This window comes from Nicotiana tabacum, chromosome 9 (genome assembly GCF_000715075.1).
Source record: "Nicotiana tabacum cultivar K326 chromosome 9, ASM71507v2, whole genome shotgun sequence".
Lineage (NCBI taxonomy): Eukaryota > Viridiplantae > Streptophyta > Magnoliopsida > Solanales > Solanaceae > Nicotiana > Nicotiana tabacum.
Window position 1 is genome coordinate 89,279,238 of NC_134088.1, and position 27,983 is coordinate 89,307,220.

The 27,983-nt window shown below is 35.8% G+C and overlaps 3 protein-coding genes across 10 annotated transcripts; 2 read left to right on the plus strand and 1 right to left on the minus strand.

Annotated features, from left to right (window-relative positions):
• The first annotated feature begins 786 nt into the window (after positions 1 to 786).
• Positions 787 to 7,402, plus strand: LOC107769766 (uncharacterized). 3 transcript variants are annotated; one of them, XM_075221835.1, is made up of 10 exons: positions 787 to 1,089; positions 1,476 to 1,648; positions 1,892 to 2,050; positions 2,404 to 2,586; positions 3,166 to 3,309; positions 4,401 to 4,557; positions 4,862 to 5,034; positions 5,169 to 5,224; positions 6,807 to 6,909; positions 7,002 to 7,402. In XM_075221835.1, the coding sequence occupies exons 1-10, from the start codon at positions 876 to 878 to the stop codon at positions 7,062 to 7,064; spliced, it is 1,425 nt and encodes a 474-aa protein (XP_075077936.1). In that variant the 5' UTR covers positions 787 to 875; the 3' UTR covers positions 7,065 to 7,402. The 3 variants fall into 3 exon arrangements, with proteins under 3 accessions (XP_075077936.1, XP_075077935.1, XP_016444510.1); XM_075221834.1 differs by having other exon boundaries at positions 7,019 to 7,402; XM_016589024.2 differs by having other exon boundaries at positions 788 to 1,089; positions 2,437 to 2,586; positions 7,019 to 7,402.
• Positions 7,403 to 13,199: 5,797 nt separating this feature from the next.
• LOC107769748 (uncharacterized) lies at positions 13,200 to 22,283 on the plus strand. Of its 5 annotated transcripts, none has more exons than XM_016588996.2 (12): positions 13,200 to 13,519; positions 14,513 to 14,572; positions 14,727 to 14,800; positions 16,225 to 17,073; positions 17,173 to 17,266; positions 17,347 to 17,505; positions 17,610 to 18,359; positions 18,540 to 20,545; positions 20,622 to 20,730; positions 20,821 to 20,893; positions 21,266 to 21,417; positions 21,618 to 22,283. In XM_016588996.2, the coding sequence occupies exons 1-12, from the start codon at positions 13,471 to 13,473 to the stop codon at positions 21,947 to 21,949; spliced, it is 4,707 nt and encodes a 1,568-aa protein (XP_016444482.2). In that variant the 5' UTR covers positions 13,200 to 13,470; the 3' UTR covers positions 21,950 to 22,283. The 5 variants fall into 5 exon arrangements, with proteins under 5 accessions (XP_016444482.2, XP_016444496.2, XP_075077938.1 ...); XM_016589010.2 differs by having other exon boundaries at positions 13,202 to 13,519; positions 14,525 to 14,572; XM_075221837.1 differs by having other exon boundaries at positions 13,211 to 13,519; positions 14,525 to 14,572; positions 17,613 to 18,359.
• Positions 22,284 to 24,095: 1,812 nt separating this feature from the next.
• Positions 24,096 to 27,910, minus strand: LOC107779076 (uncharacterized). Of its 2 annotated transcripts, none has more exons than XM_075221839.1 (10): positions 27,657 to 27,910; positions 27,489 to 27,560; positions 26,750 to 26,829; positions 26,254 to 26,353; positions 26,121 to 26,174; positions 25,690 to 25,770; positions 25,377 to 25,474; positions 25,230 to 25,287; positions 24,576 to 24,697; positions 24,096 to 24,460 (listed from the first exon to the last, which is right to left on the minus strand). In XM_075221839.1, the coding sequence occupies exons 1-10, from the start codon at positions 27,879 to 27,881 to the stop codon at positions 24,295 to 24,297; spliced, it is 1,056 nt and encodes a 351-aa protein (XP_075077940.1). In that variant the 5' UTR covers positions 27,882 to 27,910; the 3' UTR covers positions 24,096 to 24,294. The 2 variants fall into 2 exon arrangements, with proteins under 2 accessions (XP_075077940.1, XP_016454903.1); XM_016599417.2 differs by having other exon boundaries at positions 25,690 to 25,767; positions 27,657 to 27,908.
• Positions 27,911 to 27,983: the final 73 nt, after the last annotated feature.

Genomic DNA, 27,983 nt, shown 5'->3' on the forward strand with positions numbered 1-27,983 from the left:
TCACTTGTTGTTCTTCTTGGTCCACTATTTTAATTTCCCAAAAATTACTATTGATGTGAATGATTTACTAGACTATACAAATTATTCATAATTTTTTTATTACCAATGCACCCATTTCTCTTTTTGTAATAAATAAAATTAATTTAAAATTTTATTTATTTTTCAATCATATACACATTGTAGAATTTAGTGGGTCTAATTATTGTGTATTATATACAGCTGATCATCATGTATGTACATGTATATTCAAATATATTTTGTCATTGCTTGGTTAGTATAGAGTTCGATCGACTAACTTAAGAGTGCAAAATGTGTAGGCATTTAATTAAAACAAAATTGAATTAGACAATATAAAATCTCCGAGGAACTTCAACTTCAATCACTAATACTTGCAAAGTCTCCATACATTTGGTGCAACGAATTCATTAAAATTGGGATATTGTAAATACTTTTAGAATTTAGAAAACTACCTAATTTAGATTTTTCAATTTATTATACTTTGTTTATTCGGTTGTATTATTTAATATTTTTTCTCTAATTCAGAAAGTAGGTAAATGTCAATTATTTCAAAAATAGTGGATCAAGAAGAACAACAAGTGATTTAAATAAAAAGAATTTGGGAGATTTTGAATTACTTAATATATCAAGGGGTATTTTTAAAAGTTTACTGATTGTAGAGATAAATTTGACCCGATAATATATTTGAGGTTAAATGTAGATAATATGAAAACATGGGAGATTATATTGGGCCCCTTTCCTTTAAAGTATACAATTGTGGATGAAATAGGTAAAACGAGGTCCCCTTTTGCTAACTGTATATTTATCAGTTCTAGTCTGAAGTTAAACCGGAGATAAGAATAGAATTGGAGCAAGCGATGGAACTAAGAAACGAGAATAAGAGCTCAATTCTCCTACTTCACAATGCTATGATCGTGACAATGGATTCTCAGAGCCGCGTTTACCGAGATGGCGCAATTGCTATCCAAAACAACTTAATAATAGCCGTCGGCAAATCCCCCGAAATTCTCCCTCAATTTTCTTCTCTCTCCCCTCAATTAGTCGACCTCAGCGGTCAAATTCTCCTCCCAGGTCCTTACATTTTCAATTACCTTTTGATAATAGTTATGAATAATGAGTTTTCACTGTCCTTAAGATATGAGATTTTTAGTTAATAACCTACTGCAATAGGTACGTGCAAAAGTTAAGTTTCTTACAATTATAACATCATAAATAGTTAAATATAGACACTAGTACTTATGAGAATAAAACTCTTTCTTTTCTTCCTGTTACATTTTTTTTTGAAACATTTCTTAAATATTTTGTAGCGTATAGGAAATTGTGATTTGCCATATATATTATTTAAAATTTTGTAAAATGAAGTTAGAATTGAGTACAAAATTAGATTTTTCGCTCCATTATAATCCTCTGTGGGTGGAGTAGTAGTCTATTAGCCTACTTATGAAAATGTTGGGCAGGGTTCATAAACACGCATGTTCATACATCTCAGCAATTAGGGAGAGGAATAGCTGATGATGTGGATTTGTTGACATGGTTACGTGATCGCATTTGGCCTTATGAGTCCAACATGACTGAACAAGATTCCTTCATTTCCACTTTACTCTGCGGAATCGAACTTATTCACTCTGGTGTAAGTGCTATTGGAATCATACTAGGCTAAACTATATACACATTGCATATAAATATTTACAAAATCGTGTCACTTATAAGGTAATTGCAGGTAATTCCCAATGATAAGCATTAATCTGTAACCTGCAAAAAATTGGCAAGTAACATGTTATAACTGGTTAAATTACACTAAGAGTGTAAAATTTTTTACATTGTTAGTGCAAATAACTTAAAGCCGGATAGTTTATGTTGTTATTGGAAACAGGTTACATGCTTTGCAGAAGCAGGAGGGCAGCATTTGTCTGGAATGGCAAGTGCAGTTGAAGTATTAGGCTTGCGCGCGTGTTTGACCGAGTCTATTATGGATTGCGGTGAAGGTTTGCCAGCTTCATGGGCCGCTAGGACTACTGAGGAGTGTATCAAGGTTGGCTAAAAATTCTAAATAAACCAGCATTGTGTTGAATTTTAGTTGAAGATATTGTATAGTTTTCACAACTTTTACTGCGCAATCTCTCATGTTTGGTCTTTACTAAAGTTGAAGTTTCACTTTTGAAGTGTGTTCAATCAAATCTTCAATTATTTAATTAACAGGTTCTGTTGCTTTCCAGCATTCTTATTGATTCCTTTTTTATTCTTGTATTGAAATCATTTAGCTTGAAATTTGCTTATTAGCCTTGAAACTGCCAGTAAAAGCTTAGCCTCTCCATGGTAATGTTATTTCAGATTTGCTAATTCGAAATTTGTATATTCACTGTGTAACTACAAGTTGTTGCTTAGAGTTATGAATGTAGTGTTATTTCAAGGGTGCAGTCGCAGAAGGATCTGTTTATGAAACACCACAATACAGCAGATGGACGCATCAAAGTATGGCTTGGGATAAGACAAATTATGAATGCAACTGATCGGTTACTTACTGAGACAAGAGACACAGCAGAAAAACTAGAAACGGGGATTCACATGGTATTTCTCTCTGTCTCTCTCTCTCTCTCTCTCTCAACTACTATGTGGAATAAGCTATCTATGTAAACAAGGTTGCAATTGATGAAACAAAGAGAAATTGAAATCTTTAGTCACAGTCAGACTTAACTATGTTGATGCTTTTGACACACATAATATGAATTATTAAAAAATGAAAACTAGTATACTGGACGATCGTCTTCAGCTTTACTGATCCTGTATGTTCCTCTCTGCTACTAATAATATTAAGGAGTTGCCCAAAAATAGATATAATAAGTTTTAGCTTGAGAGTTTAGCTTGCCCTTCCGTTATGGTGGGTGTTATTAATGGCCTTATGCTTTTTCATTTACTACTCTTTGGTATTCTGGAATCCAAATTAATATGTTATTTCGTATATCAAAAAGGATGCATTCCATTACAGTTGAATGATAGGCATTTTTCTAAAGTCAACCTCAATCCCTCACCCCCGAGGTTCCACTGCCCTTAAAAGGCGAAAAAGAAAAAGAATGTTGTGTACAGGGGGAATAACGTCTTAAAAGGATTTATCAACACCACTGGAGCCTTAATGTCTCAACTATTCAGCATATTGCAGAGATACCCCACGAAAACCAACTGATTGTTGAAACTCGAGGAGTTGATCATGGAACTGTTACACATCTCGAGAAGATCAAGTTCCTGCAGAATAATTTGCTGGCAGCACATACTGTTTGGGTCAACGAGGAAGAGGTAAGCTTCTTGTCTTTTTCTGAGATCTGTCTTTACTAGTTGGCCTGCTTAATTTGTGTATCTTTTTCAAGTTAGTTTATTGGTAGCATGGCTGGCAAAAAGCGAGAGGAAAAACAAAAGGAACTAAATAGAGAATCGATTGAGGGAGCGAAAACGACCACCTGCCGTGTATACCAGCTCATAGGATGGACTAACATTAAAAGTAAAGAGGCTAGGGACAGACGTTCATACTTGATATGGTTGTATCAAGGCATATGAAAGTGTAGTAACATAAGTGATGGCTAGCTGCCTGTTGAAAATCTGGTGAAATAGAAAAACTTTAGGTTAAGTTTCAAAGACTGTATCACTTGACGACTTTGTCATCAACACATCCTGCCTACATTGCATTTCTGCTAGTGTTACTAAACTGATGTACCCGATTCCTGACCTCATCAAAAATGCCACTGTCATTCCTGACAACAATCCTTATTCAACCACCCATGATCTTTAAATTTTCCTGCAAACTCTTTGAGATTAAAGTTCCTCAATTATGGCTGTCATAAGATGAGTTAATAATACTTATTGGTTCATTGCTTGAGCAAGAAAAGTACTTTAAGTTATGCCAGTTCAGGTTTGGCTTCCGTCTTGGTTCAGCTTAAAGAAGAAGAGAGTCAAATATCTACTTTGCAATTCTCGCCACATTACTACATGACAGATCTAACAAAGAAAATGATGAAAAAACACTAATTAGTTATTTTTAGAGTAACAAAAGCAAATTTTCAAAGCCCCTTTTTGTGAATAATTATACACTTATTTGATATCAAGTAAACTAAAGATTGCTGAGCCAAACTCAATGAAAGCTCAAGAAAATTTGGAACTTTTTTTTTTACTTAGCCTGCAGTTCAGTCTGGTTGCAGCGCTAAGAATATCTCCACTGTCATGGGGACTAACTTTTATCTGACTTTTGTATGTTTGAGCTGCTTATGTCTTTTGCTGATTTTTTTTCATAAAAAATGTTCAACGCTAATCTTCTTTCAAATAATTATATCGCGTCGCTACTATAATAAGCCATTTTTTTTCAAATATCTATATGTCTGCTGCTGTTCTGTCAGGTTGATTGTCTCTCAAAGGCTGAAGTCAAAGTGTCACATTGTCCTGCTGCTGCAATGAGGATGCTTGGATTTGCCCCCATTAGGGAAATGCTTAGTGCTGGTGTTTGTGTATCCTTGGGTACAGATGGTGCTCCATCAAACAATAGGATGAGTATTGGTACTGATATGTTTGCAATTCTTAAGTATTGCCATTGTTCAACTTCCTTGTTATATTTGTCTATGGTATTATTGGTACTGTGTTATTGCCACCTTTAAATGTCTGATTGCATTTCTTTGTAATGTATAGAAACGTCAATGATCTAAGATTCTTCGCATCACATCTTTCCAAGTTTGGCAGATTCCTTGTGCTAATCCTGCATTCCTGCTTCTCATTAGCAAAATTCACATGCTCTCTATTATCTATTTATTGAGCTACTACATTTATTGAGATGCTCCACTAGTCCACTGTTATTCTGGTGCAGTTGATGAGATGTACCTGGCTTCTTTGGTCAACAAAGGTCGTGAAGTATTTTCCAAGGGAACCACTGATCCTACAGCTTTGCCTGCTGAAACAATCCTCAAAATGGCCACAATAAATGGTGCCAAGTCTGTACTTTGGGACAAAGAAATAGGCTCACTCGAGGTTGGAAAGAAGGTTGGACACCTTGCTTCTGCCTATGTGTTATTCATTTGCTATAGTTTCTTCTGCTTCTGATTCCAGAAGCATGAGAGATTTTCCTGCTGTCCGGTCTCTTCATACAGGTTTACTTATAGTGAGCTACTTTGCAGGCTGATATGGTTGTGGTCAATCCTTCTTCCTGGTCCATGATGCCAAATCATGACTGGTATGAGATCATTTTAATGGAGAATAAGCACGCTTAAAGATACATTATTTCTTGTAATTCATCTACTAGTCTATGTATTTCTATTATGTGATATGCATTCTGAGTGCGAAGTACATTCTAAAAGTTGCACAATATCAGACTTTTTAAATCAGTCCATTCTCCTCCAAAGCAAGTTGACAATCTTGGATCTTCACTTTGATTGACACAGTTCCTCAGTTGCAACTCATACTAATTTTTGAGGTCCTCTAGCACAAATGTTCTTTAAGTACAGGCATCTTTCTCAGGTGAAGTTTTGCCACTAAGCTAGCTTAGCCAGTGCATAAGCTTCCATCTTCTTATGTATTTTTCATCCAAGGCTATACATCAATAGCCCTTCAGGTCAGTTTTAGAAAGTTTTGAGTCCAATTGCATTGCTATTACTCTCTCTATCTCTTTCTAATCTAGCTGTCAGTGGTCCTTTTTCCCTGTTATACTTTCTGTCTAGATAATTTCTCTTCAAACACTTCCCTCTCAACCATTATGAGAATTTGTCCATATTCATGAGGATCAATTAAACATGACGTTGCATTCAAATCCTAATCGTAGTTAGCTACTGTATTTTAATAAAACCCCTTCGTTTTTTTGGGTCTTTTTTACCTTTCCTTTCTTCAATTATGGAGAATCAAATCCCTTGGCAATTTTTACCTGCAACTCTGACTGGGTTCCGTTGTGGTATTGTAAATTAAATGAAACTGATACAGGAACAATTGTGCTAGGAAACCAACTGGCTTTAGTATGAAAATCCTGGAATTGTTTTCTCATTGTCAGCTCATAATATGAGAGCACTAGAACTCTCCAGTGTGTGATATGTGGTTTATGTAGTAATTTGACTTTCTTTTGGATGTCGCTTCATTGGCTGTCATTTCAAAACCATTTATGGTTCTGTATTTACAATCGGATAGAATTGTACTGCAATTGGGTGAACTTGAAGTTTCTTGAACTATTGCTTTGGAATCCGAGGTTCACCTTTTATTTTTCCTTCCACTTTCATTTTCCGTTTTCTATTTTTTCTTGTCGGGAGAAGTGGAGGAGGTAGCTACATAGCTTCCTTCTGTATGTGAAATCGAGGTTTCTTGAACTTTTACCTTTGAAATGATGGTTTGGCTATATTAGAAATGTTACTTTTTCACTTTCTTTTGATGGTTCATAACATCTCCTGTGTAACAATAATATCTTTTCTTCAACTTCTTCTTTTGAGGGTTCATAACTTCCCTCATGTAACAATAACATATTTATTTTTATTCTCTTATCTTTATTTCTATTTTCTTATTTTTGCTTTCTAGTCAACTTGTAGTTCTGCTACCAGTAACTGGAATATGGTTGAACTACATACATTGACTATTTTAACTCTAGCATGCTAAGCTAAGCTGTCAGCAATCAGTGGATAATATTACCTTGTAAATTATTATGCAGTCTGTATGCTTGTTCTCTCTATTCTTGGTTTCTTTTAATATTGTGTAGTTTCAATTATTCCTGTTTGATCATATCATCCTCTTTAGTGATCACCAGAATGTTACACTAACTTCTTTTGATGACTTTGCAGCATTTCCAGCCTTGTTTATTGCATGAGAACTGAGAATATTGTTTCTGTTATGTGCAATGGCTGTTGGATTATGAAAGATAAGAAAATTATAACCATAGACGAGGTATTGATAACAACCCTTTTAGATGCTTAATCGTACTTTTTCATTTACTTTGTTAGGTTAAATATCATTCTGTGTCGATGAGTTTGCCATAGGTATTTTTTATGCACAGGAAAACGTTCTATCAATGGCCAAGCATGCCTCTGCTGAACTTTTAAAGAGAGCAGGTATCCAGGTTCCAAGCAGAATGAATTTTCTGTAATCGCCTCATCTTGGATGAACGGCCCTCAAGATAAATGTCAGTATCTATTTCTGTTGCGACTTCCTGTGTAAAGTTGTTGTATAAATAAGAATTAGCTTTGTAATTGTGTTCTGCAACTTCTAGCTGATTCCAAGGTCACTCTACTGCTTGTTAGTGCTGCAGTTGTGTCTGTAGATGGTTGAATGGTAGATAAATACGAATACAAGGTTCGAACAGAAAAAATGGTTGTGGTTATTAACAATTTAGCTCCGGCTCCCTTAATAGTTATGGCAATAATTAATAATGTTAAGTGTCACATTGGTTGAGGAATTTGTTGTATGGTTTTCTTATATGATATTGGGCAATCCTCCCTAGCGATTGAGTTAGACTAAATGTCTTTTTCTTTTAATTAGACTAAAGATCTATTTCTTCACATGGTAATAAAACTAGACCCCTCGATCTTTGTTCTTGTGTTTGGGAGCCCAAAAGTTCATTTCTCCACAAATAATATTAGTTAGCAAGTACAGCGCATATTTGATGCCTTGAGAAAATTATTATTAATTGGTGCACATTTCCTTGTGGCAAGCTGAAATCACATTCGAGAAAGATGTATACGAAAGTGCTATGATGGAGTTATAACATAAAAATGAAGTATACTAGAAATTTCTCTTCTTAATCATCATTAAAATATCAACTACTAGTATTAGTACCCGCACAATGATACAATTATCAAATTATGATTTGAGTTATTTGGATTATATGTGAATTACTTTAAAATTTAAACCTTCCAGATAAAATTACATATAATTATCAGATATCAATTAAGAAGCAAGACATGAAATTGTTTCTCATATCTCGTAGTGGATAATATTTTTTTTTTTATATATCTGTAACAGCCAAACCCCTTGATCTTTGTACTTGCATTTTATTTTGTGGTCAATATTAAAAAATAATAAATATTTCACGTTGTAATATGTCTTGTTTGAACATATTGTTTTAACAAAATTCCGACTACCACTTTATATTTTAAGTAAAAGTCGAATAAGTCTTATCATTCTATATTTTCACCAAAAAAAATCTCTCCCTAATCTTTACTTATAGTGATTGCATTATTCATTACTTAATATTGTTATATTATCATGTGATTATTTTTTAGCTTACTAATTGACACAATATTTTGCTTATTACCCTTCTAGTAATCATATATAAATATGAAAAATTTATTCCTAAAGTTTAATGTATTTTTATACTTTTATCTTCTTACTAGAACTCTTTCGTCATTTAACTCTATCAATAATATTTATGAGTATTATACTTATCCTTAAATTAGTTCAAAGTATAAATATTCTCACACTATCTTTATTTTCCTCTTTATATATTTTTACCCATATTATGAAATTTTAATTTTGTTTTTTCTATTAATATTTTACCAATAACCAAAATATGTAGTTATGGGATAAAGTTGGTTGATAACAGGTGGTCGAATGATAAAATGACACGTGAAATCCAAGATAGGCAAAGGATGAGTCGGGAAACAACTAATACCAGATACAATGTGTGTCGGTACCGGATAAATTCCGAAGGGAACGTAGTTGACGATAGAAGTTCAAAGGTTTGCCATCGGATAACATTCAATGGGGGAATATTCGCTAACATTAATTAAGTGGTCGTTGTAGGAAATATTTACATTCAAGGTATGTCGTTATATATTCATCAATGACGCTTTTATTCTCATTTAAGAGGAGCTTTATCCTAGGATCTTGTTTTCTTACGTACAGTTATAAATAGCGGGGGTCAACAACCATTGTAAGGACATGAAATATTCAACACACAAAAGCTATATTTATTATTTTGCTCCCAATTTAACATTTTTTTCATCACTTTATCATTATTTCCGCTTATGCTCTCAAAAAGATTGAGTTCGGGACCAGGTTTGTTATCTCTAATTTCAGTCGTCAAATCTTAATTTTAATCTTATTTCTTTATCATTTTTGGAGCAAATCAATTCGTTTGTCTATAAACCACGTTACAAATTCAGTTGTACTGTTTTTGCGGGTAAACACATGATATCACATTTTACACTTACCATGTTTACAATGGACTTTAAATTTGTTATCGCGTTTTTTTTGTATGTGTTATCGTGGGTTGTAAATCTAATTCTAAGTTTTGAAATTTTAATTTTTAATATATTCTATATGTGGCTTTTTCTGGTTATGCCATATGGCTGAATTAGTTAATAGTTAATTAGTTAATATGTTATATGTGGCTAATTTTAAAGTTGTCACTTGGCTTCAGGAGATGATTTTTTCCTCTCCTTTTAATAATAGATAGATTCTTTATTATTTTTGGATCAAATCGATTCGCTTGTCTATAACTACATTACAAATTCAACCGTACTGTTTTATGGGTAAACATGTGGTATCATATTTTACACTTACCATGTTTACAATGGACTATAAATTTGTTATCCTGGGTTGTAAATCTAATTCTAAGTTTTTGAAGTTTTAATTTCTAATGTATTCTAAATGTGGCCTTTTCTGGTTATGTCATTAGTTATTAGTTAATAGTTAATATGTTATACAATATGTGGCTAATTTTAAGACTGTCACTTGACTTAAGGAGATGATTTTTTTCTCTCCCTTTAATATTTCCTCCGTTTCAATTTATGTGAACCTATTTTCTTTTTAATCCGTGTCAAAAAGAATGACCGCTTTCCATATTTGGAAACAATTTACTTTATACAATGATTTATAGCCACACAAAATAAATGTGTTTCATCTTACATCACAAGTTCAAAAGTTTTCTCTTTTTTCTTAAATTTCGTGCTCAATCAAATGAGTTCACATAAATTAAAACGGAGGGAGTAATAGATAGATGAGTTGCAAGGAGTTGGTATTAAAAATAGTGTAACTTTAGGAATGAACCATATAAATCATGGGTTTCGTCCACAACCCAATTTTGGGATTTTAGTTGATTTATGTGTTGGTTGACTTGACCATGTTTGACCATGTATTTGACTTTGACCTAACACACACATTTGGGCAATGATTTCCTTCTTATTGCATTAATATCATGGACTATATCATCAACCGTTTTGTTCTCGTAGTTTTCCCCCCTATTGCTTTTAGTAGGTAAGAAATATTAAAAATTCTAGCCTAAATAACATTTTTTTTTTTTTGGGTTAGGGAAAGTAAGTGCTATAAAAGCTTGCGTCTTATTTAAATTACAAAAGGTCATCCTTTAAAGCTAGTTTTATCTCTTTTTATTAAAAATCAAACTAAAGATAAATACAATGTTTTAAACCTCAATAGAGAATTTGCTTACTTCAAATAGTCAATGAGAACTGCAGACTTGAAAAAACGTGGGGTTTAGGTTGAAAAAATACGTGAGACAGTGAGTATCGATGTAGGAGTTTTGTTTTGAAAAGGAATATTTTAGGGATAAAATAATAAAAATTTTGGTCAAACTTAAAGTGCATATAAGCTAAAAATTCACAAGTTGGGGGTGACCAGCTTATGGCTTTTGGCTTATTTTTGGCTTATAAGCACTTTTGACTTTACCAAACGCGTAGATAAGCTAAAAAATACTTATAAGTTAGTTTGACCAACTTATAAGTTTAACCAAACACTATTCAACCTGCAGAACCTCAATGCTTCTATAATAGCCACTGCCTCTGCCTCTTTGTTTGTAGCCTCATTTATTTCCTTTCCTACTGCATAACATATATCTCCAATTTCATTCCTTAAGCAGTATCCAATTGCACTCCTTCCTCGTTTCCCCTTTGATGCACCATCTATGTTTACTTTGTGCCAGCCTTCCTCTAGCAAATCCCAGCAAACTTTGTCAACCTTCAATCGAGGAGTATAATTTTCCATCATCAATAGTAATTCATGCCATTTGTGTGGAACATTACACACTCCTGACTTTCTTACTTGTACAAGGCCTTGTAGACTGGATGAGACTTGGTATATCACACGACTAGTTGAGACAGTATCTCCATACTTCATGCTATTCCTTCTCTTCCATAATTCCCACACTACACAAGAAGGTAAAGCCTGCATAATTTGTTCCCTTCTCTAAAAATGTGTGACACCTTATAGTTGCAACCTTCCAAATGCTTCATGATCTCCTCCACCTATCAACTATACACCATGGTGGCTACCAAGATCCATCAATAGTTTTCTTCAGCAACATCCAGTTTGTTTGGATCCATACCTGTGAGTACTGATTCAACCTGCAGAACCTCAATGCTTCAATAATAGCCTTTGCCTTTGCCTCTGTGTTTGTAGCCTTATGTACTTCCTTTCCTACTGCATAACATATATCTCCAATTTCATTCCTTATGCAGTATCCAATTGCAGTCCTTCCTGGGTTCCTTTTTGATGCACCATCTATGTTTACTTTGAGCCAGCCATCCCCTAGCAAATCCCAACAAACTTTGTCAACCTTTAATCGAGGAGTATAATTTTCCATCATCAATAGTAATTCATGCCATTTGTGTGAAACACTACACACTCCTGGCTTTCTTACTTGTACAAGGCCTTGTAGACTGGATGAGACTTGGTATATCACACGACTAGTTGAGACAGTATCTCCATACTTCATGCTATTCCTTCTCTTCCATAATTCCCACACTACACAAGAAGGTAAAGCCTGCATAATTGGTTTGACTCGTAATAGCAATGAGTAAATTTTATAATATAAAATATGTAACATGAATTGGGAATAAGTCTCTTATATTTCTTATAACAAATTCTAAATTATAATTGAAAAGGTTCCAAATTTTAACATTTTGTTAAATCGTGAATATTTCATCCTTTTACGGTCTCTCACCAACATAGGAAAAAAAAATAAGAAAATGTAGGAGGAGGAAACAACTACATAATTGACTCAAACTAGCATATTTATATGGTCATTTAATCAATCCATCTCTCCGAGTTCAAACCATCGTACTTAAAAATTTCATATACCATATGCCAAGTTACTTCATTGTTAGTTCAATATGGTAATATTATTGGTCTAGGATTAAAATAATCCCAATTGTTATGTATGACAACGAATTATGTATGATAAATCCAATATAGATTAAGAGTAGAGGTGTATCCAGAATTTTAAGTTTATGAGTTTCTACAAAAATCTCAAGTTAATATACAATTGTAACTGAATTAACTGACTGAGTTTCAAGCTAAATATTTTTATACAATTAGTGAATTCTTCAATACAAATACATAATTTAGACAAAAGTTACTGGATTTACTAGAACCCGAAACTAATGCACTGGATCCGACACTGATTAAGAACCTGTTTGGCCAAGCTTCTTTTCGACTAAAAGGGTTTTTTTTGTGCCAAAAGTATTTTTTCCCCCCAAAGTTAAGGTGTTTAGCCAAACTTTTAAAAGGAAAAAAAATGATTTTGAGTAGAAGTAGAAATAATTTTTGAGAAACAGATAAAAGTAGTTTTTTCCGAAAGCACTTTTGTGAAAAGTATTTTTGAGAAAAATACACTTAGAAGCACTTTTTAAAAACTTGGCCAAATACTAACTATTGCTCAAACATACTTTTCAAATTAATTAGCCAAACACAAACTGTTTCTCACCAAAAATACTTTTTTGCTAGCACTTTTTGAAATAAGCTGATTTTAGAAGTTTGGCCAAACAAACTGTAAGAGCCCGATCGGCCAAGCTGTCAAAAACGGCTTATTTTGAAAAGTACTTTCTGAAAAAATACTTTTGGAGAGTAACAATTTGTGTTTGGCCTATTCATTTGGAAAGTATTTTTTGCAATTTTTGATAAGCAAATTATATGTTTGGCCAATCTTTTCAAAAAAGTACTTTTGAGGATAAATTACAAAAAAGAATAATATCATATTGAAAAAGTTAATTTTCTATTTGTTCTATTTCTTGAAAGAAGCTAGATATTGTAGTTTCTTTCTAAAAATAAAAAAATAACTTCTATGCTTAAAATCACTTTTACCCTTGATCAAACACTTTAAATTTCTATAAAAGTGCTTTGTTTAACCAAAAAAATGATTTTGGCATCCCAAAAACTTGACCCAACAGCAACTCGCTTATCAACCCGCAACGAAACGAGTTTAGTATAAATAAAATTGGAAAGGGGAAAAAGCAAAGAGAAAAGGATAACATAATTGTTCGGAATTACGCTGATTTGGCCCTTCTGACCACCCAACACAAACCCTCACCCCTTTCTCTCTCTGTTCTCTCTCTCTCTGCAACAGTCTCTTGTTGTTCATAGCTTTGTATTCGAACCCTAAAACTGTCTCTCTCTCTCTCTCTCTCTCTCTCTCTCTCTCTCTCTCTCGGCATTCAAATCCACATTAACTTCACTTCTCTCTTTGTTTGCTCTTATCGATCTTGTTCTTATTCAATGGCCAAAAGCAAGTTCGATCTCCCTGACGATCTCCTTTCTTCCAAAGGTACTGCTCTTTATTGTCTATTTTTTGTTTTTAATTTTCATTTGGTTCGATTCAAAATGTCATTAATGCTATATATTAGGGTTTTATTGATCTGACTTTAGTTGTACTTACTTTGCCGTTTAATTCTAGGGTTTCAGATCAGAATCAGACCCCCTTTTGCTATGGTTTTTTAGGCTATCCTTCGGTAGTTACTTATTTATTTCGATTTTCTGCGTCAGATATTGAATCAATTTCTCTGTCAAATTATTTGCCCTTATTTAAATGGAAAGGGCTTTTAACGAGTCTGGGGTTGAAGTATATTTCATTCAGATTAAACCAATTTCTTTATGTTGGTAGTAGGTTTTTATGACTAACCATTATTTTCTTTCATTGTTGATCACCTTACTGTCTTGTTGTTTTTATTCTGTTTTTATATTGCTTTTTGGTACTGTCCCTTCTTGTCTATATTTCATTAATGTGGTGCTTATGCTTTCTTGAGCCGAGGGTCTATTGGAAACAGCCTCTCTACCCTCACAAGGTAGGGGCAAGGCCTGCCTACACACTACCCTCCCCAGACCCCACGGTGTGGTGTGGGATAATAATGGGTATGTTGTTGATTAAATCAATTTCTTTGCTTCTATTGGATTTTTGAATTCAAAGTATTGCGTTTTGCCTTAAAATATGGGGAATTCGGCAAAACTGTGGGGAAGCAAGTGTGCTCGGATTGTACTCAGACCTTTTTGTCTGATTTACATTTGACTGTTTGGACGAGGCATTAGAAGATTAATGGATTTGAATTATAGTGTATATTCATTTTCTAGGACCCTGTTTGTTATCCCTTTCGCATTTTCTCACATCTGTGTCATGTTTCTCATTTTTGGTATGATTTAGTGCACAAGCTGGAAATTGATGTTCATTTTCATCTCGCCTTCTCTTCTTTTTTCTTTCTTTGTTGGTACCGGGAGGGGGTTGTTTTTACTTCATTTTGTGTTTTCATGCTTTACATTTCTTAAGACGCATCTGCAGGTAATTATGATGACAAGTCATTCTTGGTGTCGATTGACGATTCAAAAGGTAGTTCATTTCCCTTTTTAATTGTCTTTGCATGTGGGTTATGTATCTTTATCTGTAACTGTTGAAATAGCTTCTTAGCTGCTTTACCATTCATGAGTTTGACCTTTTAATATGTACACGATATGCTGCTTATGTTGGTTGGCCTTTTCTTTAGATCAAGCAGCGGTGGACAGTAACATTCCTTTGTCTCCCCAGTGGCTTTATGTGAAACCAAGTGACTCTAAGATGGTGAGTTTGCATTTAAGATACTAATTATTCTTCTAGTTAACTGTTGGTCCTCTTGCTATGTAATACCTAATCACATGACACCAATCTTCAAAGGAGATCACTGTTGAGTCTAGATTTTTTTTTGAAATCTTTATTATAGTTGCCTCAGGCACTTTGCCTTTCCAAGAATTATGTTTGTAGTAACCTATTTTTTGGTAAATTATGTATGTGAAGCTTAATATTATCCATTCTCAGGAAAATTTTAAATTATTATTCTTTTATTATCAGTGTATATTATTCGTGACAGATGGTTTAAAATTGGAGAAGTCAACACTTTGTGAGACCATGGAAAGAATTTAGTAGCATCTCAAGTAATGAAAACATCAACTTGGACCTAACTGTATGTGTAAGGTTTGATGAATATTAAAATGTGCTATAAAATAAGTTTTCCTTTGCCTTAGACACACTCTAACTTTCAAAAGAAAAAGTAATCCGATACGCACTGTCCAAGTTAGTCTGAAAGCCCCTTGGATAATGAATTACTGTATTGTCAAGGTCGATAGCAGCCTGACTGATGTGGATATAATATTAACGAAGTGAAGACACTGTCCACTAACCTTGCAATTTCAAGATGTCCGATCAATTTGTAAATTGTGTTTTTGTGCTATATATTATGTAGTGGGTCCTTGGGAAGTGAATTACTTTGTTATTATGGTGCACACTCTGTGTGGCATCTTGTTTGATGCAGGAGCGATATGTTATTACTGATAACCTAGCAGACTGAGGCATATACTTCAATCTTGCTATTAAAACTGTGCCACTGAAATATGCTCGGACTATTCAAGATAGAAGTGTTACACCTGTAACTGAGCACACATGGGGTAAAAGAGTGGCCTAGGCTTTTGATGACTTATTGATTTTGTGATATATATTATCTACAATCCATGGACTATAATAGGAATTGCTTTCTTCATGAATGTTCCTTCTTGACAGTGCTAACTTATTAAAAATTACATTTGGATATGTCACCATTGATTCTGCTCTTCGGACTATTGTATACAAATAAACTCGAAACTACCCCGGAAAATATTTCACAATTTAACTTTTGCTGTATTTTGCATTGCATGTTTCAGGGTTATGTTGGGTTGGTTACTGTCACTTATTTCCTTCTAGATCATGTTTGAGAAAATTCTCAAATACCATGTTGTGGCAGCTTCGGTTGTCTTAAACAGAGGGAGTTCTAACAATGTTGTCCACCTTCATGAACGATATTAGTCTACTTAAATAGTTAAATTATCATCTTACATTTGGATTTTCCATCTTCATCCTCTAGGTATTTCAATTTTTGTTGGTTATACTTTTCCATTTGCTAGCTTCTCTACTGCTATTAGTTCTTCAACCGTAATCTTTTTTTTTTTTGGGTGAAACTCTATTATGCACCACAGGAAATGCGTGCACCAAGTTCTCTCTCACTTGGAAGTTCTGCTGATTCAAATCAGAAGGACGCTTGGCGTTCAGATGTGCCTGATGAAAAAACAGATTGGAGAAGACCCGCTGCAGAGACGGAGAGTGGTCGCCGATGGCGTGAAGAAGAGAGGGAAACTGGCTTGCTTGGTAGAAGAGATCGTAGGAAACCAGATCGCCGTGCTGAAAATGCTCCTGCCAAAGAAACCACAGACGCTAGAGCTTTACCTGCTTCTGACAGATGGCACGATGTTAATAATCGCAATTTGGGACATGACACAAGACGTGATACCAAGTGGTCCTCTAGGTGGGGTCCTGAAGACAAAGAAAAGGAAGCACGGAGTGAGAAGAGGATAGATGTAGATAAGGACGAAGTTCATAGTGAGGTTCAAACATTTGGTGCTAACCGTACTGTGTCCGAGCGGGAGTCGGATACTCGAGATAAGTGGAGACCACGGCATAGATTGGAGGGTAGCTCTGGTGCTCCTGGTTCCTATCGTGCTGCTCCAGGATTTGGAGTGGAGAAAGGAAGAGTTGAGGGGTCAAATGTGGGATTTACCATGGGGCGTGGGAGATCTAGTGTGGCTATTTTAAAACCTTCCGGGTGTGCAATTGGGGCTGCACAATTTGACAATTCTGTCCCTGGAAAACCAAGCATCTCAACTCACACATATTGTTATCCGCGGGGGAAGATTTTGGATATATACCGCAGGCAAAAGCTGGAGCAATCTTTTTGTAGCTTGCCTGTAAATATGGAAGAAGCACCCCCTATCACTCAACTAAGTATCACTGAACCATTAGCTTTTGTTGTTCCTGATTCTGAGGAGGAGGTGAGCTATGTGAATTACATTATTATTGGCACTCTTGCCTGTAGTTAATGATGAAGTTATTGATATTTATAACTTTAGCTTGCTAAATCTATCTTACAGGCTATCCTTAATGATATATGGCAAGGTAAAATTACTGGTAGTGGTGTGATGTACAATTCTTACAGAAAGGGCCGATCAACGGATAATGTTACAGGTAATTTTTCTTGATCGCTCTCATGTGGTGCTGCGCTGAGTGGAAGTCGTCCTTTCTGAATTTGTGTGTGTATTTTCCAGAAATAGGGGATGCAGAGTTTGCCGATGGAAAACAGGGCATTCTCTCTACAGACATCATTGATGAGACAGGGGATAGGTTTCCAAAAATATTAAAAGATGTTGAAGAGGCAAATGTCAATAGGCTTTTCTGTGGAAATGATGTCAATGTCATATTGGGTGGTAAGTAAAGTATTTAACTTCATGTGTTTCGGAATTCTTTTAAGTGTTGCTTATCTGGATTACTTTTCTTGTTGATCTGACAAAGCAATTTGTTGTCTCTCTAGAAGGGGATGCAAATCATGAAGTACAAAAAGAGAAAGTTTTTGAAGATATTGCTAGGGATGACATTTTGTCGACCAATAAGAGAGCTGACAACATAGGCAGCTTGAAAGATAGTAGTAGTTCTCAACTTGATCATTCTGAAATCAAGTTACCTGATTATGCAGCAACTAGGCACCCACTCTTTGAGAACATTGAACAGAATGTTGCTTTTGATGTCAGTGCAAAGCTTCCCGATAATTCAAATTCTATATATATCATGCCCTCTGATATCAACAACTCAAGACACAGTGGTATTGAAAACCAATTAGAGAGGGATATCCCACCTGAGGAATTGAGTTTGTATTATTGTGATCCTCAGGGAGAAATTCAGGGACCATTTCTTGGAGTTGACATCATCTCATGGTTTGAGCAAGGATTTTTTGGAACTGACTTACTGGTTCGCGTTGAAGGTGCTCCTGAGGATTCACCTTTCTACGAATTGGGTGACGTAATGCCGCATTTAAAATTTGGACATATGTATGCCCGTAATACGGATCTCCCTAAGGTTGATCAACCTGCTGTATTAGAGGGGAAGTTGGAGTCTGGTTTACGCAGTTCTGTTAGTGAGCTTGTTTCTTCAGCTCCCCTTGATGGATTAAGCTGGCCATCATCTGATTTTGATGGTCTTGCTGCACAGCGTTTTCAGTCAAAAGTACCTGATCTGTCATATTCTCAAAGTGAAGACTTTAATGAATTTGTTGGTCAAAATGAAGGTTTGTCAGCATTTTATCATTGAATTCCTGTTTTATTCCAGTAGAGGATTACTTCTTATAGAAAGAGGGCATCACAATCCTTTTCCTCCCTATACACTGCTAAGTTTTTGACGGTTGATATTTTTTGTGGATGACATCGTTTTCGTAGCTGATTCTTTAAATATTCTTCTTCATTTGCAGAAACTTTGTTTCCAGGTAGACCCGGAAGTAGAGGCAATCCTATTGGAAAAACTTTGAGGGGCCCCACTGATCTTTCGAATACCAATCATCCCATTTCTAGTGAATTAATGGAGCCCAGGGCTCCGAGTCAGAAAGATAAAATGCACCCACTTGGTTTGTTATGGTCCGAGCTCGAAGGCACTTCAAGAAGGAATGATCAAATTCCAAATGTTCCTTTTAGCAGAGGTGGTCAGGATCAAATTCTAAACCCTTTAGCTGCAAGGGTTGCCCCATTTGGTTCAAGGACCGAGTCAACCTCTACTGCAGAAATGTGGGATGCTTATAGAAGAAATGCTCCTTCTGACCCAAACCTATATCAAGATGCCATGGATGCTCACCGCTTGTCGCACATGGACCGGGAACCAAATCATTTTGAATTGGCAGAAAAGCTGCTCTCTCAGCAACTTCAACAACATCCACATAGTTTACTGTCTGCTCATAACAGCCACTTGAATGAAGCAATGCTGGAAAGAGGGGCAAGCCATAATTCAGTACACCACCCACAGGTTGCCAGTCAAATTGAGCAGGATTTGGAACGCGTTATGGCCCTTCAGCTGCAGCACCAGAGACAGCTGCAGCTTCAACAACATCAGCAAATGCAGCAACAGCAACAGTTCCATCAACAGCAGATGCTACTGAAAGAACAACAACAGTCTCATGCTAGACAGTTGCTTCTTGAACAATTGTTGCAGAGTCAAATGTCTGATACTAACCGTGCACAGTCACGTCTTGATGCTACAAGGCCTAACAATTCTCTGGAACAGGTTTTGATGAAGCAGCAAATTCTAACTGAACTACAACGCTCTCACCTTCATCCAAGACATACTGAGCCATCAATTGAGCATCTCATTCAGGCTAAACTTGGTCAAATGCCACATCAAGGGCATCAAAATGATTTAATGGAACTCCTATCACGAGCAAAGCATGGACATATGCACCCTTTGGCTCATCAAATTCTTCAGCAAGAACAATTGCATAGCAGGCAGTTGCCTGTTGGATTAAGGCAACAATTGGAAATGGAGGAAGACAGGCATTCTGGTTCTGTATGGCCTGTAGATGAAGCTGGTCAGTTTCTCCGAATCCCAACCGATGCTCATCGATCCAACTCTGGATTTGGACCATTAGATTTTTACCAACAGCAACAGATACCATCTCCCGAAGAACATTTAAGTCACCTTGAACGGAATTTGTCTGTACAAGATAGATTCGCACATGGTCTCTATGACTCTGGATTGTTGCTGTTTGAACGATCAATGTCATTACCAGTTGGTGGTCCTGGATTAAAAATGGATGTTGCAAATCCACTTGTGCAGCAACAAAGTTTAGAAATGCAAGATCTGAATTCAAGAATGCAGTCAGGTGCTCAGATGGCTGGGTTCTCAAATGATGTCTACTCGCAATCTCCTCACCAGCATTTGGTTCCGAACCAGTTTCATGCTTTGCATCCAGATACCATTGAAAAACATTGGTCTAAAAGCAACGGTCAGGTACCTATGGATTGGATGGAATCCCGAATGAAGCAACTGAATCTCAATAGTGAGAGGGAAAAAAAGGATTTTGATATCAAACAGGTTTCCGAAGATCCTAGTATGTGGATGTCAGCTGGTATGAATGATGACAGTTCAAAGCGATTGCTTATGGAACTGCTTCATCCTAACTATGGCCAGCAGTCAACTGAGCAAGCAGAAATGCCCAATGGAATTGCACATGAGATACTGTCTGGTCATGTTCTTGGGACAAATTCAGCAAACCACTCAATTAATCCCCTATTGAATCAGGATATGAGTCAAAACCAAACCTTCTCTGTAGGGTCATTCGGTTCTACTTCAGTTCTGCTACCACAGAGAGATCTTGTGGATGAGAGGTCCCGTGTTCTTGCTGGTTGTGAAAGATTGCCCCACAAATCTCATTCTGGAGCGTTGGCTGAAGCTAATCCTCTCTTTTCCAGCATCGGTGATGTCTTCCAGGTATGATACCTGACTAGATGTGTTTAATATGTCGAGGTAATACAGCTGTGCTTAAATTTCAAGATGGTTTATGCAGAGGCACTCAGAGGCTCGAGAAAATGCTGTCGAGCAAGCTGGTCTGGCGGCTATAACAGGGGACATCCCAGTAAACATTCTCCGCAGGCCTACTTCACTTGGGACTGGAGGTTAGTGTTAGTCTGTCTCTTGCGCTCTATTTTCCTGGTTGGATTTTTTGTTTTTGTGGAGAAATGACAACTGTTTCAACCCGACTTCAGGTGGTAATGTTGGCTTGTATGATGACAAGATTGGTACAGGTGACTCTTTGCCAGAGGAACCTGCTAAGGAACGGTAAGGATTATCACCTGCTTCTATCCGAGTAAAGGTCTAATTTTATTTTTGGCTTACTGTTTCCATGGTTAAACTTCTTTTAATTCTGTTTGTCTCAGGAATATGGTTATCATTGTAAGTTTGTAACATAAGGGACACCAATGATCAATTGTTATTTATCCATTCTAGTAGTTTCTTCCTCTCCCATTAATCAAAAAATAAAAGAAAAAAGGTTTCCTCTCATGAAATATGACATTCTTGTGTATGTATGCGTTGGTGGACTACCAATCAGGTCTGTCTGGTATTGCTATACGAGATTATGTATGTGTTATCATGAAGATAACCCTGGTAATGTTTGCATAATGCATCTGTTTGGTTCTTTTTTTTGGATAGGATGTCTGCAATGACATCAAAAAGGCCAGAAAACATTTTGCTGAAGCGTCCACCTGTCTCGCGAGCGTCATCTAGCCTGGAAGGGTTTTCTGAATTGACTTCTGATTCACTTGTTAGAGGGAAAAATCCTTCGAATGCCATGGTTTCTGAAGGTAGTTTATCTTTCTGCTTTTGTTGTTAGTTATCTCTTGTATGGTCTGGATTTTTACTGTGGTCCCAACCTGTATTGCACCTTGAAGATGTGGGCGGAATATACTAGTAGTATTGGTCTGCTTTTCCATCATGCCTCTAGTTCTTTCCACCAGCAGTTGCTAATGCCTTTCGTTTTAACACCTTTAATTTTTCCCATTAGGGGGGACAGTAGAAGTTGGAGGCAACACAGCAAATCAAGCCCCTGACATCGTGACACCTGGAAAGAAAGATGTGCGCTTTAGGCGAACTGCCTCATGTAGTGATTCTGATGTTTCAGAGACATCATTCAGTGACATGGTTAAGAGTAGTGCGAAGAAGCCAACAGCCCAGGAGGCTCATGCTTCAGAATCATTAGATGGAACACAGGGTGTCGTCCGTAGCAGCAGCAAGAAAAAAGGGAAGAAAGGAAGACAAATCGATCCAGCTCTTCTTGGATTCAAGGTCACAAGCAATCGCATCATGATGGGTGAGATACAGCGGATAGAAGATTAGTGGCTGTACAGTTGTAACTTTTATGTTGTCCCAATTAATTCTCTTGCTGTACAGATTTTTTAAGTCTCTGTAAAGTTCTCTCACTATTCTTTAGTTTTTTTTTCTTTTTCTTCCCCCTTCTCACCAATCTGCATCCCAGTAGAGTAGGGGTGACTTTGGGATGTAGCTTGTGTCCGAAATGATAACCAATTGGTTGGGACAAGGTAGGAAAAATCTTTACGGATCAAATGTAACATAATGTGTCCTAAATCCTAGTAAGTGTATATTGTTTCCAGCCTGTTAGTTTTGTTGCCTTGTTCATTTTAAATACTCAGCCGTGAATTGTGATATAAAATCTTCCTGGCCCACAGTGAGGCATGTTAAGGTTGATTTGTGCCGTAAAAGCAAGTGAAGTTGTAGCAAAGCTAATGCTAACCCTGGCGCATGCATACTACTATAGTACTATGTATCATTGAAAACGATTTGAAGCATTGTATTATCGGAAAAGGTCCAAATGTGCCCTCTATATTATACGAAATTGAGCACATTTGCTCTTCGTTAATACTTTAGCTCAAATATGCCCTTACCGTCACATAGTTAGTCTATATATTCCCTTCGAGTTACACAATTGACCCATATATGCCCTTTTCGAGACGGAATACACCTAAACTAATTAACTCTTTCGTTAATTATATTAAAGTGTATTACAAACACTATTTCCTTTTTATTAGTACTTTTTTTTTCTTTACCTTTCTCTTTCTTCTTTTCTTCTCTTTTTTTTTCCTTCCTTTTTCTTTCTCCCTTATCCGATTTCCTTCATTAATGATGTCTTCTCCATTTTCATCACCAATTTCACTTGACAAAACTCATGAATTTCAATTACTAAGAAAATTCTCCCATAAGAATATCTTTATAGATCATATGTTTGTCAATTTTTTTAAAAATTTAACAAAGTAAGATTGAAATAATATTTATGTAACAAAAAATCCGAAAATCCAACAAAATCGAACAATCCAAACCGATATAATTGGTTTGGTTTGATTTTGATAAAAATCGAACCAACCCGTTCCATGTACACCCCTAATCTACATAGTTAATAAAAAAAAATAGAAAATGTCCAGCTGAAAAAAGACTAACAACTCAAATTTATAACACTACAACTTGAACTCTAGGCTTTTAATCATTAAATTATCTTTCTGGAAACAATTTAAATATTTTGGTCTTTTGAGTATTGTTAAAGGTTGAGATATTTTTATTATTTTAAAGTTTAAACCATAATTTTTGGAACAATTTAATTTCGTTTATTTAGAGGGCCAGTGAAATTGGAACTTGATTACCTTATGGGAGAATTTTCTTAGTAATTGGAATTCATGAGTTTTGTCAAGTGAAATTGGTGATGAAAATGGAGAAGACATCATTAATGTAGGAAATCGGATAAGGGAGAAAGAAAAAGGAAAAAAAAAAGAGAAGAAAAGAAAAAAGAAGAAAGAAAAGAGAAATGTAAAGAAACAAAAGTACTAATAAAAAGGAAATAGTGTTTGTAATAAACTTTAATACAATTAAAGAAAGAGCTAATTAGTTTGGGTGAATTTCGTTTCGAAAAGGGCATATATGGGACAACTGTGTAACTCTAAGCGCATATATGGACCAACTATGTGACGGTAAGGGCATATTTGAGCTAAAGTATTAACAAAGAGCAAATGTGCTCAATTTCGTATAACACAAGGGCATATTTGGACCTTTGCCCTTGTATTATTGAGTTTAGCATAATACACTGACATTATACACCTCATTTATAAAAGTTCTGAGTAATATCTACTGATTTAAGTTTTAAGATTGCAAGACTTGTAAACCTAATAATATATGTACTCCCACAAAAGTACTACACATCAAGTTGAGCCAATGAAACCCAGTGAAGTTGTAGCAAAGCTCATGCAACTATGTATCATCGAAAACAATTTGAAGCATGAAATGCAATTAGAGCCAACTCTGGAGCATGCATATTGTTATTTTTTTGAGAAATAACTTATCGTTGGCCTAGTTTAACTTAAAAAATGAGGTATCCAGGCAGCATCTAGAGGGGGGGGGGGGGGGCCAATCAGCATGGAAGGCCTTTTCTGATTTTTAAGGAACTTGTTTTCCTAGAGAAAATGTTTTGGACCAAACATGGGAAAATTGAAACTGCTTATGCATTTAATGAGTTGGTTATATTATATACCATAGATGTATTGTTTGTGCCTCCAAGAAAAGAGGTTATAGCAGTAATGCTTACAAAGCTAGTCTTCTTTGCTCTGCTAAAGTACAACTAAGGTTTCAATGACGCGTTTGGAACTCATCAACCTGTTATGCCCAGTTATGTTTTGTAGTCAACATGTTACTGCAGAACTCCATTTTCCATCAAAGAGCTGCATAATTGTTTTACCCAAGATCCACTCCGTGGCAGGAGGAGGTAAATGTCCCTGCTTAGCAAGAAGGTGAACTGCTTCTCTTGCTTCTTTATACCCGCACTCAGGAACAACGTAGGGAAAGTCACTGTAGCATGTAAATAGATTCGGATTCAGATACACCCGATAACATTTAGCAATCTATTTAGAAGTTCTAAGGTGGTTCTGATGTGCAATGAACAATTATGACGGTGATTTATTACCTTCCCCACATGACACGGTGTGCACCATAACTGGAGACTAGTTGGGCCAGAACTTGAGACAAGTCCTCATATGGATACCGATTTCTTGACACTCTGAACAGAGCACTGAATTTTACGTATACCTGTCACGCACAATGCAATTACTATCTCAGATATCAATCAACTTAATGACCATAAGCCAACTGTTGCTGATTAAAGTAGGCTAAGAAGGAAACAATTTGGTAATTGAATTTCAAAGTCCGGGACTTTCCTTTCCCCATCTGTTTGAGTTCAGTTAACACTAGGAAGAGATTTGTCAATAATACTTCAGAATAATGCTAAAAACAGTCAAATTATCTTCCAGCTCTTATTTTTGGTTTGGGACAAGATCAGAACTAGAGAATAAAATGTTGTGTGCATGTATCTTAAAAAAGGATGATTACTGATTAGGCAGGTCTCAGGCTAAAGTCCAAAAGAGAGTTTCAGTGCCTTGAGCCCAACTATAAAGGTTTAAAATCTTGAGAATGTTGCGAGCAAAGAACATGTTAATTGGTTAGTTTTTGTTTACACAGATTTAGTTGTCTTCTGCAGGATCCGAAGCAGTTAAAGTGCAGATGTTAAATATTCATCAAGTGTAGACTAAAGAAATCCAATTAGACTTTCAGCAAAAGTTACCTGCGGGAATCTTGAAAGCTTTAACAGTTCTGAGAAACTTGGTCTTTCTTCATCATTGCTACAAGACATTCAGACAAATCACCTAACGTTATCCTCTATTCTCACCAATGAATGACAATTCAGAAAAGAACTTCAGCGATGACTTACTTTGGGGGCTTACAGAAAGCCAGATGATCAAGCAAAACAACAGTTGAGGGAAATCCTGTGCACAGTTCCTCAATTTCTGGCAAATGCAAATCCAGACCCTGAAAGAATCCATCTTAGAGTCATCTCATAGTCTACTGTTAGCATCATTATTGTAGACGCAGAATGAGAACTTCATGGAAAAACATTGAGTTGAACAATGCTCTCCTCAACTGAAGAGCTTGTAATAGTACCACGGATAAACAGTTTATGGCAACATTATTACTTAGAGTTTTTATGCATTTCCCAAAGAGTTGAATGCTAGTAATTGAAGTACCTTCATACACATGAAACCAACTGGAACTCCAAGCTCTCCAGCATTTGAGAATAATGCCTTCCCAATTTCATTTGTCATCTGCTAAAAGACTCAACATGGTTAGTGGCAATTACCAAAAACAAGTCCACCCAGTTCAGCGTTACATCACTCTTAGAATTTGAAGGCATAACCAAGTACAAGACTTATTAGGTATGTATCTGATTTTCTTCTAATTTCTGGCTGGATATGTGTTTTCTTTGCATCTAGTTAACCATAAAGGAAGGAACGTATGGTTAAAAGAAAACTTCATAGGTTCTTCCAACATAACAGATCTTTTAAAGAGTTTAATGTCTCATACTCTGATAAACTTCATTGGCAATACTAAGGTCCACGGCAAAGTAAACTCTGAGATCAATATTACGGAAGGAAAGATTCTGCATCAAGATTGATACCTTTTCACCAGTAGGCCAAAGATACGGATTAAAGCGAACAGCACGATAACCATCCTAGAATGAGTGGTATCTTTTGTCAACATAATACCCAAATAATGAAAACATTAATATCTATAAATATGAGTTACCAAACCTTTAAAACTAGATCTTCAAGCTGCTTTATTCCACTCCCATCTTCTGCTGGATTTGCGAGGCAACAGCCGACGAATTTTGTTGGAAACTTCTTCAGCACACTGGATAAAAGTAATTATGCATAGGGCAAACAATCTCTCAAGTCAATATGACTGCTACCAACAGAAGATAATTAACCAACTAGAAGACCGAAGAATACACAAATAATACATTTGTACTCGCAGTTTAAGGGAAGGAGAAAAAAGAGGGTAAATAATATCTGGTGCAATATCCTCGATAGTTGAAAGACACATGTACAGATGTTAGTTTGGAATAGCCATTTGCTACTATTAGTAATGTATTGAAAACAAGCATCTTACTGAAGACAATTGACAAATCTTTTATTATACAAGTACTACTTAAGGAACAACTTTATTTACCGAAAGCTGGAAATCTACTTCTTATAGATAAAAGAAAAGGCTGGAAATTCAATATAGTGAAGAGAGAAATGAAATGACCTGGTAACATAAGAATGATCAAACTTGTGATTAATGGGTTGAACAATAAGTGCTCCATCCACACCTGCTTCTTCCATACACTGCTCGAAACATAAACATTTGAAGGGATTTCAAATGTTGGTACAATGAAAGCATTGTGACAATCAACACTCAACAGTGACAACAGGAGAAGCATCTTTGGTATGTAGGAAGTGTTTTCAACGAAAATGTTTTACCATAGAAAGTCATTTTCTGGATCACTTTCAAATGCTTCGTTGGATACTAAAATAGGTGATATATCATGATCATCCAAGGTGAGGATATGAGGTTGTGTTTATATGAAATTTTTGAGCATTAAAAGTTGACACCGATTGCCAAGTGTTGGATATGAAATAACCATTAGGCTTTAGATATTTGTAAAAGGAAGCATATGGAAGCCATTTTTCCTCTTTCCATAAATATTTTTCTTAAAGAGTACATTTTAACAATTCAAGATAACCAAACCTAGAAAATGATATATCAAGGAAATCATTTTAAAAGAAATACTTTTCCCCACACCAAACCATGTAGAAGTAATATTCACTTTGGTAATCTTGGAGAAAACATTTGAACAGCTTAACATAATCTAACACTAGAACATGATTTATCAAGGATAATACTAATCTAAAGATAAAAATTGCATTCGTACCAAACAAACCCAAAAGAAGAAAAACATAAAGAGGCATCTATAATATCAAAAAGTGAAAACGGTAAAGCGTACCTCGAGCAGGTAATCGACATGACCAGGCAAACTAGGCACTTGGCCAGGAAAATAAGGGTAGTTTTCTGCAGCCTAACAAATTCCAAAGAAACACACATAAATTAATTCCTCATACTTCAACATAATCTTGCCAAATAAAAATTAAGTACAAAATCTTGTGATATGTACCTCTTGTGGGGATGCCCAGACATGCAAATGTGAGTCAATGACTTTGCTCATTATTTGTGGCTCTCTCTGATCATCAGCTGCTACTTGACTACTTGTTAAGGCTCTTACTACTCTTGAATGTTTTCTTACAAGAACCCAGGGCCAGTTGAAGCTATTTAGAGAAGGAAATGGAGTCCATGCCAATGGCTTTAGTGAGTTCACTCTCACTACTACTACTACTACCATCTCTCTTGCTTCCTCCTCAATCCTAACCGAGACCACATGGAAATTATTGCCTCAATTATAAACTTTAAATATATATAAAACTAATAAGACTCTTTTAACGTA

Bases quoted from the DNA above. Each gene is read 5' to 3' on its own strand.
- LOC107779076 (XM_075221839.1), bottom strand. From the start codon at position 27,881: ATGGTAGTAGTAGTAGTAGTGAGAGTGAACTCACTAAAGCCATTGGCA. The intron at 25,771-26,120 runs GTATCAATCTTG...TGAGTCTTTTAG, and splicing joins TTTGGCCTACTGGTGAAAAG to CAGATGACAAATGAAATTGG. The intron at 25,475-25,689 runs GTACTTCAATTA...GGATTCTTTCAG, and splicing joins TTGGTTTCATGTGTATGAAG to GGTCTGGATTTGCATTTGCC.
- LOC107769766 (XM_075221834.1), top strand. From the start codon at position 876: ATGGAACTAAGAAACGAGAATAAGAGCTCAATTCTCCTACTTCACAAT. The intron at 1,090-1,475 runs GTCCTTACATTT...AATGTTGGGCAG, and splicing joins CGGTCAAATTCTCCTCCCAG to GGTTCATAAACACGCATGTT. The intron at 6,910-7,018 runs GTATTGATAACA...TTTTATGCACAG, and splicing joins AAATTATAACCATAGACGAG to GAAAACGTTCTATCAATGGC.
- LOC107769748 (XM_075221836.1), top strand. From the start codon at position 13,974: ATGTGGTGCTTATGCTTTCTTGAGCCGAGGGTCTATTGGAAACAGCCT. The intron at 14,573-14,726 runs GTAGTTCATTTC...CCTTTTCTTTAG, and splicing joins GTCGATTGACGATTCAAAAG to ATCAAGCAGCGGTGGACAGT. The intron at 21,418-21,617 runs GTAGTTTATCTT...TTTTCCCATTAG, and splicing joins GAATGCCATGGTTTCTGAAG to GGGGGACAGTAGAAGTTGGA.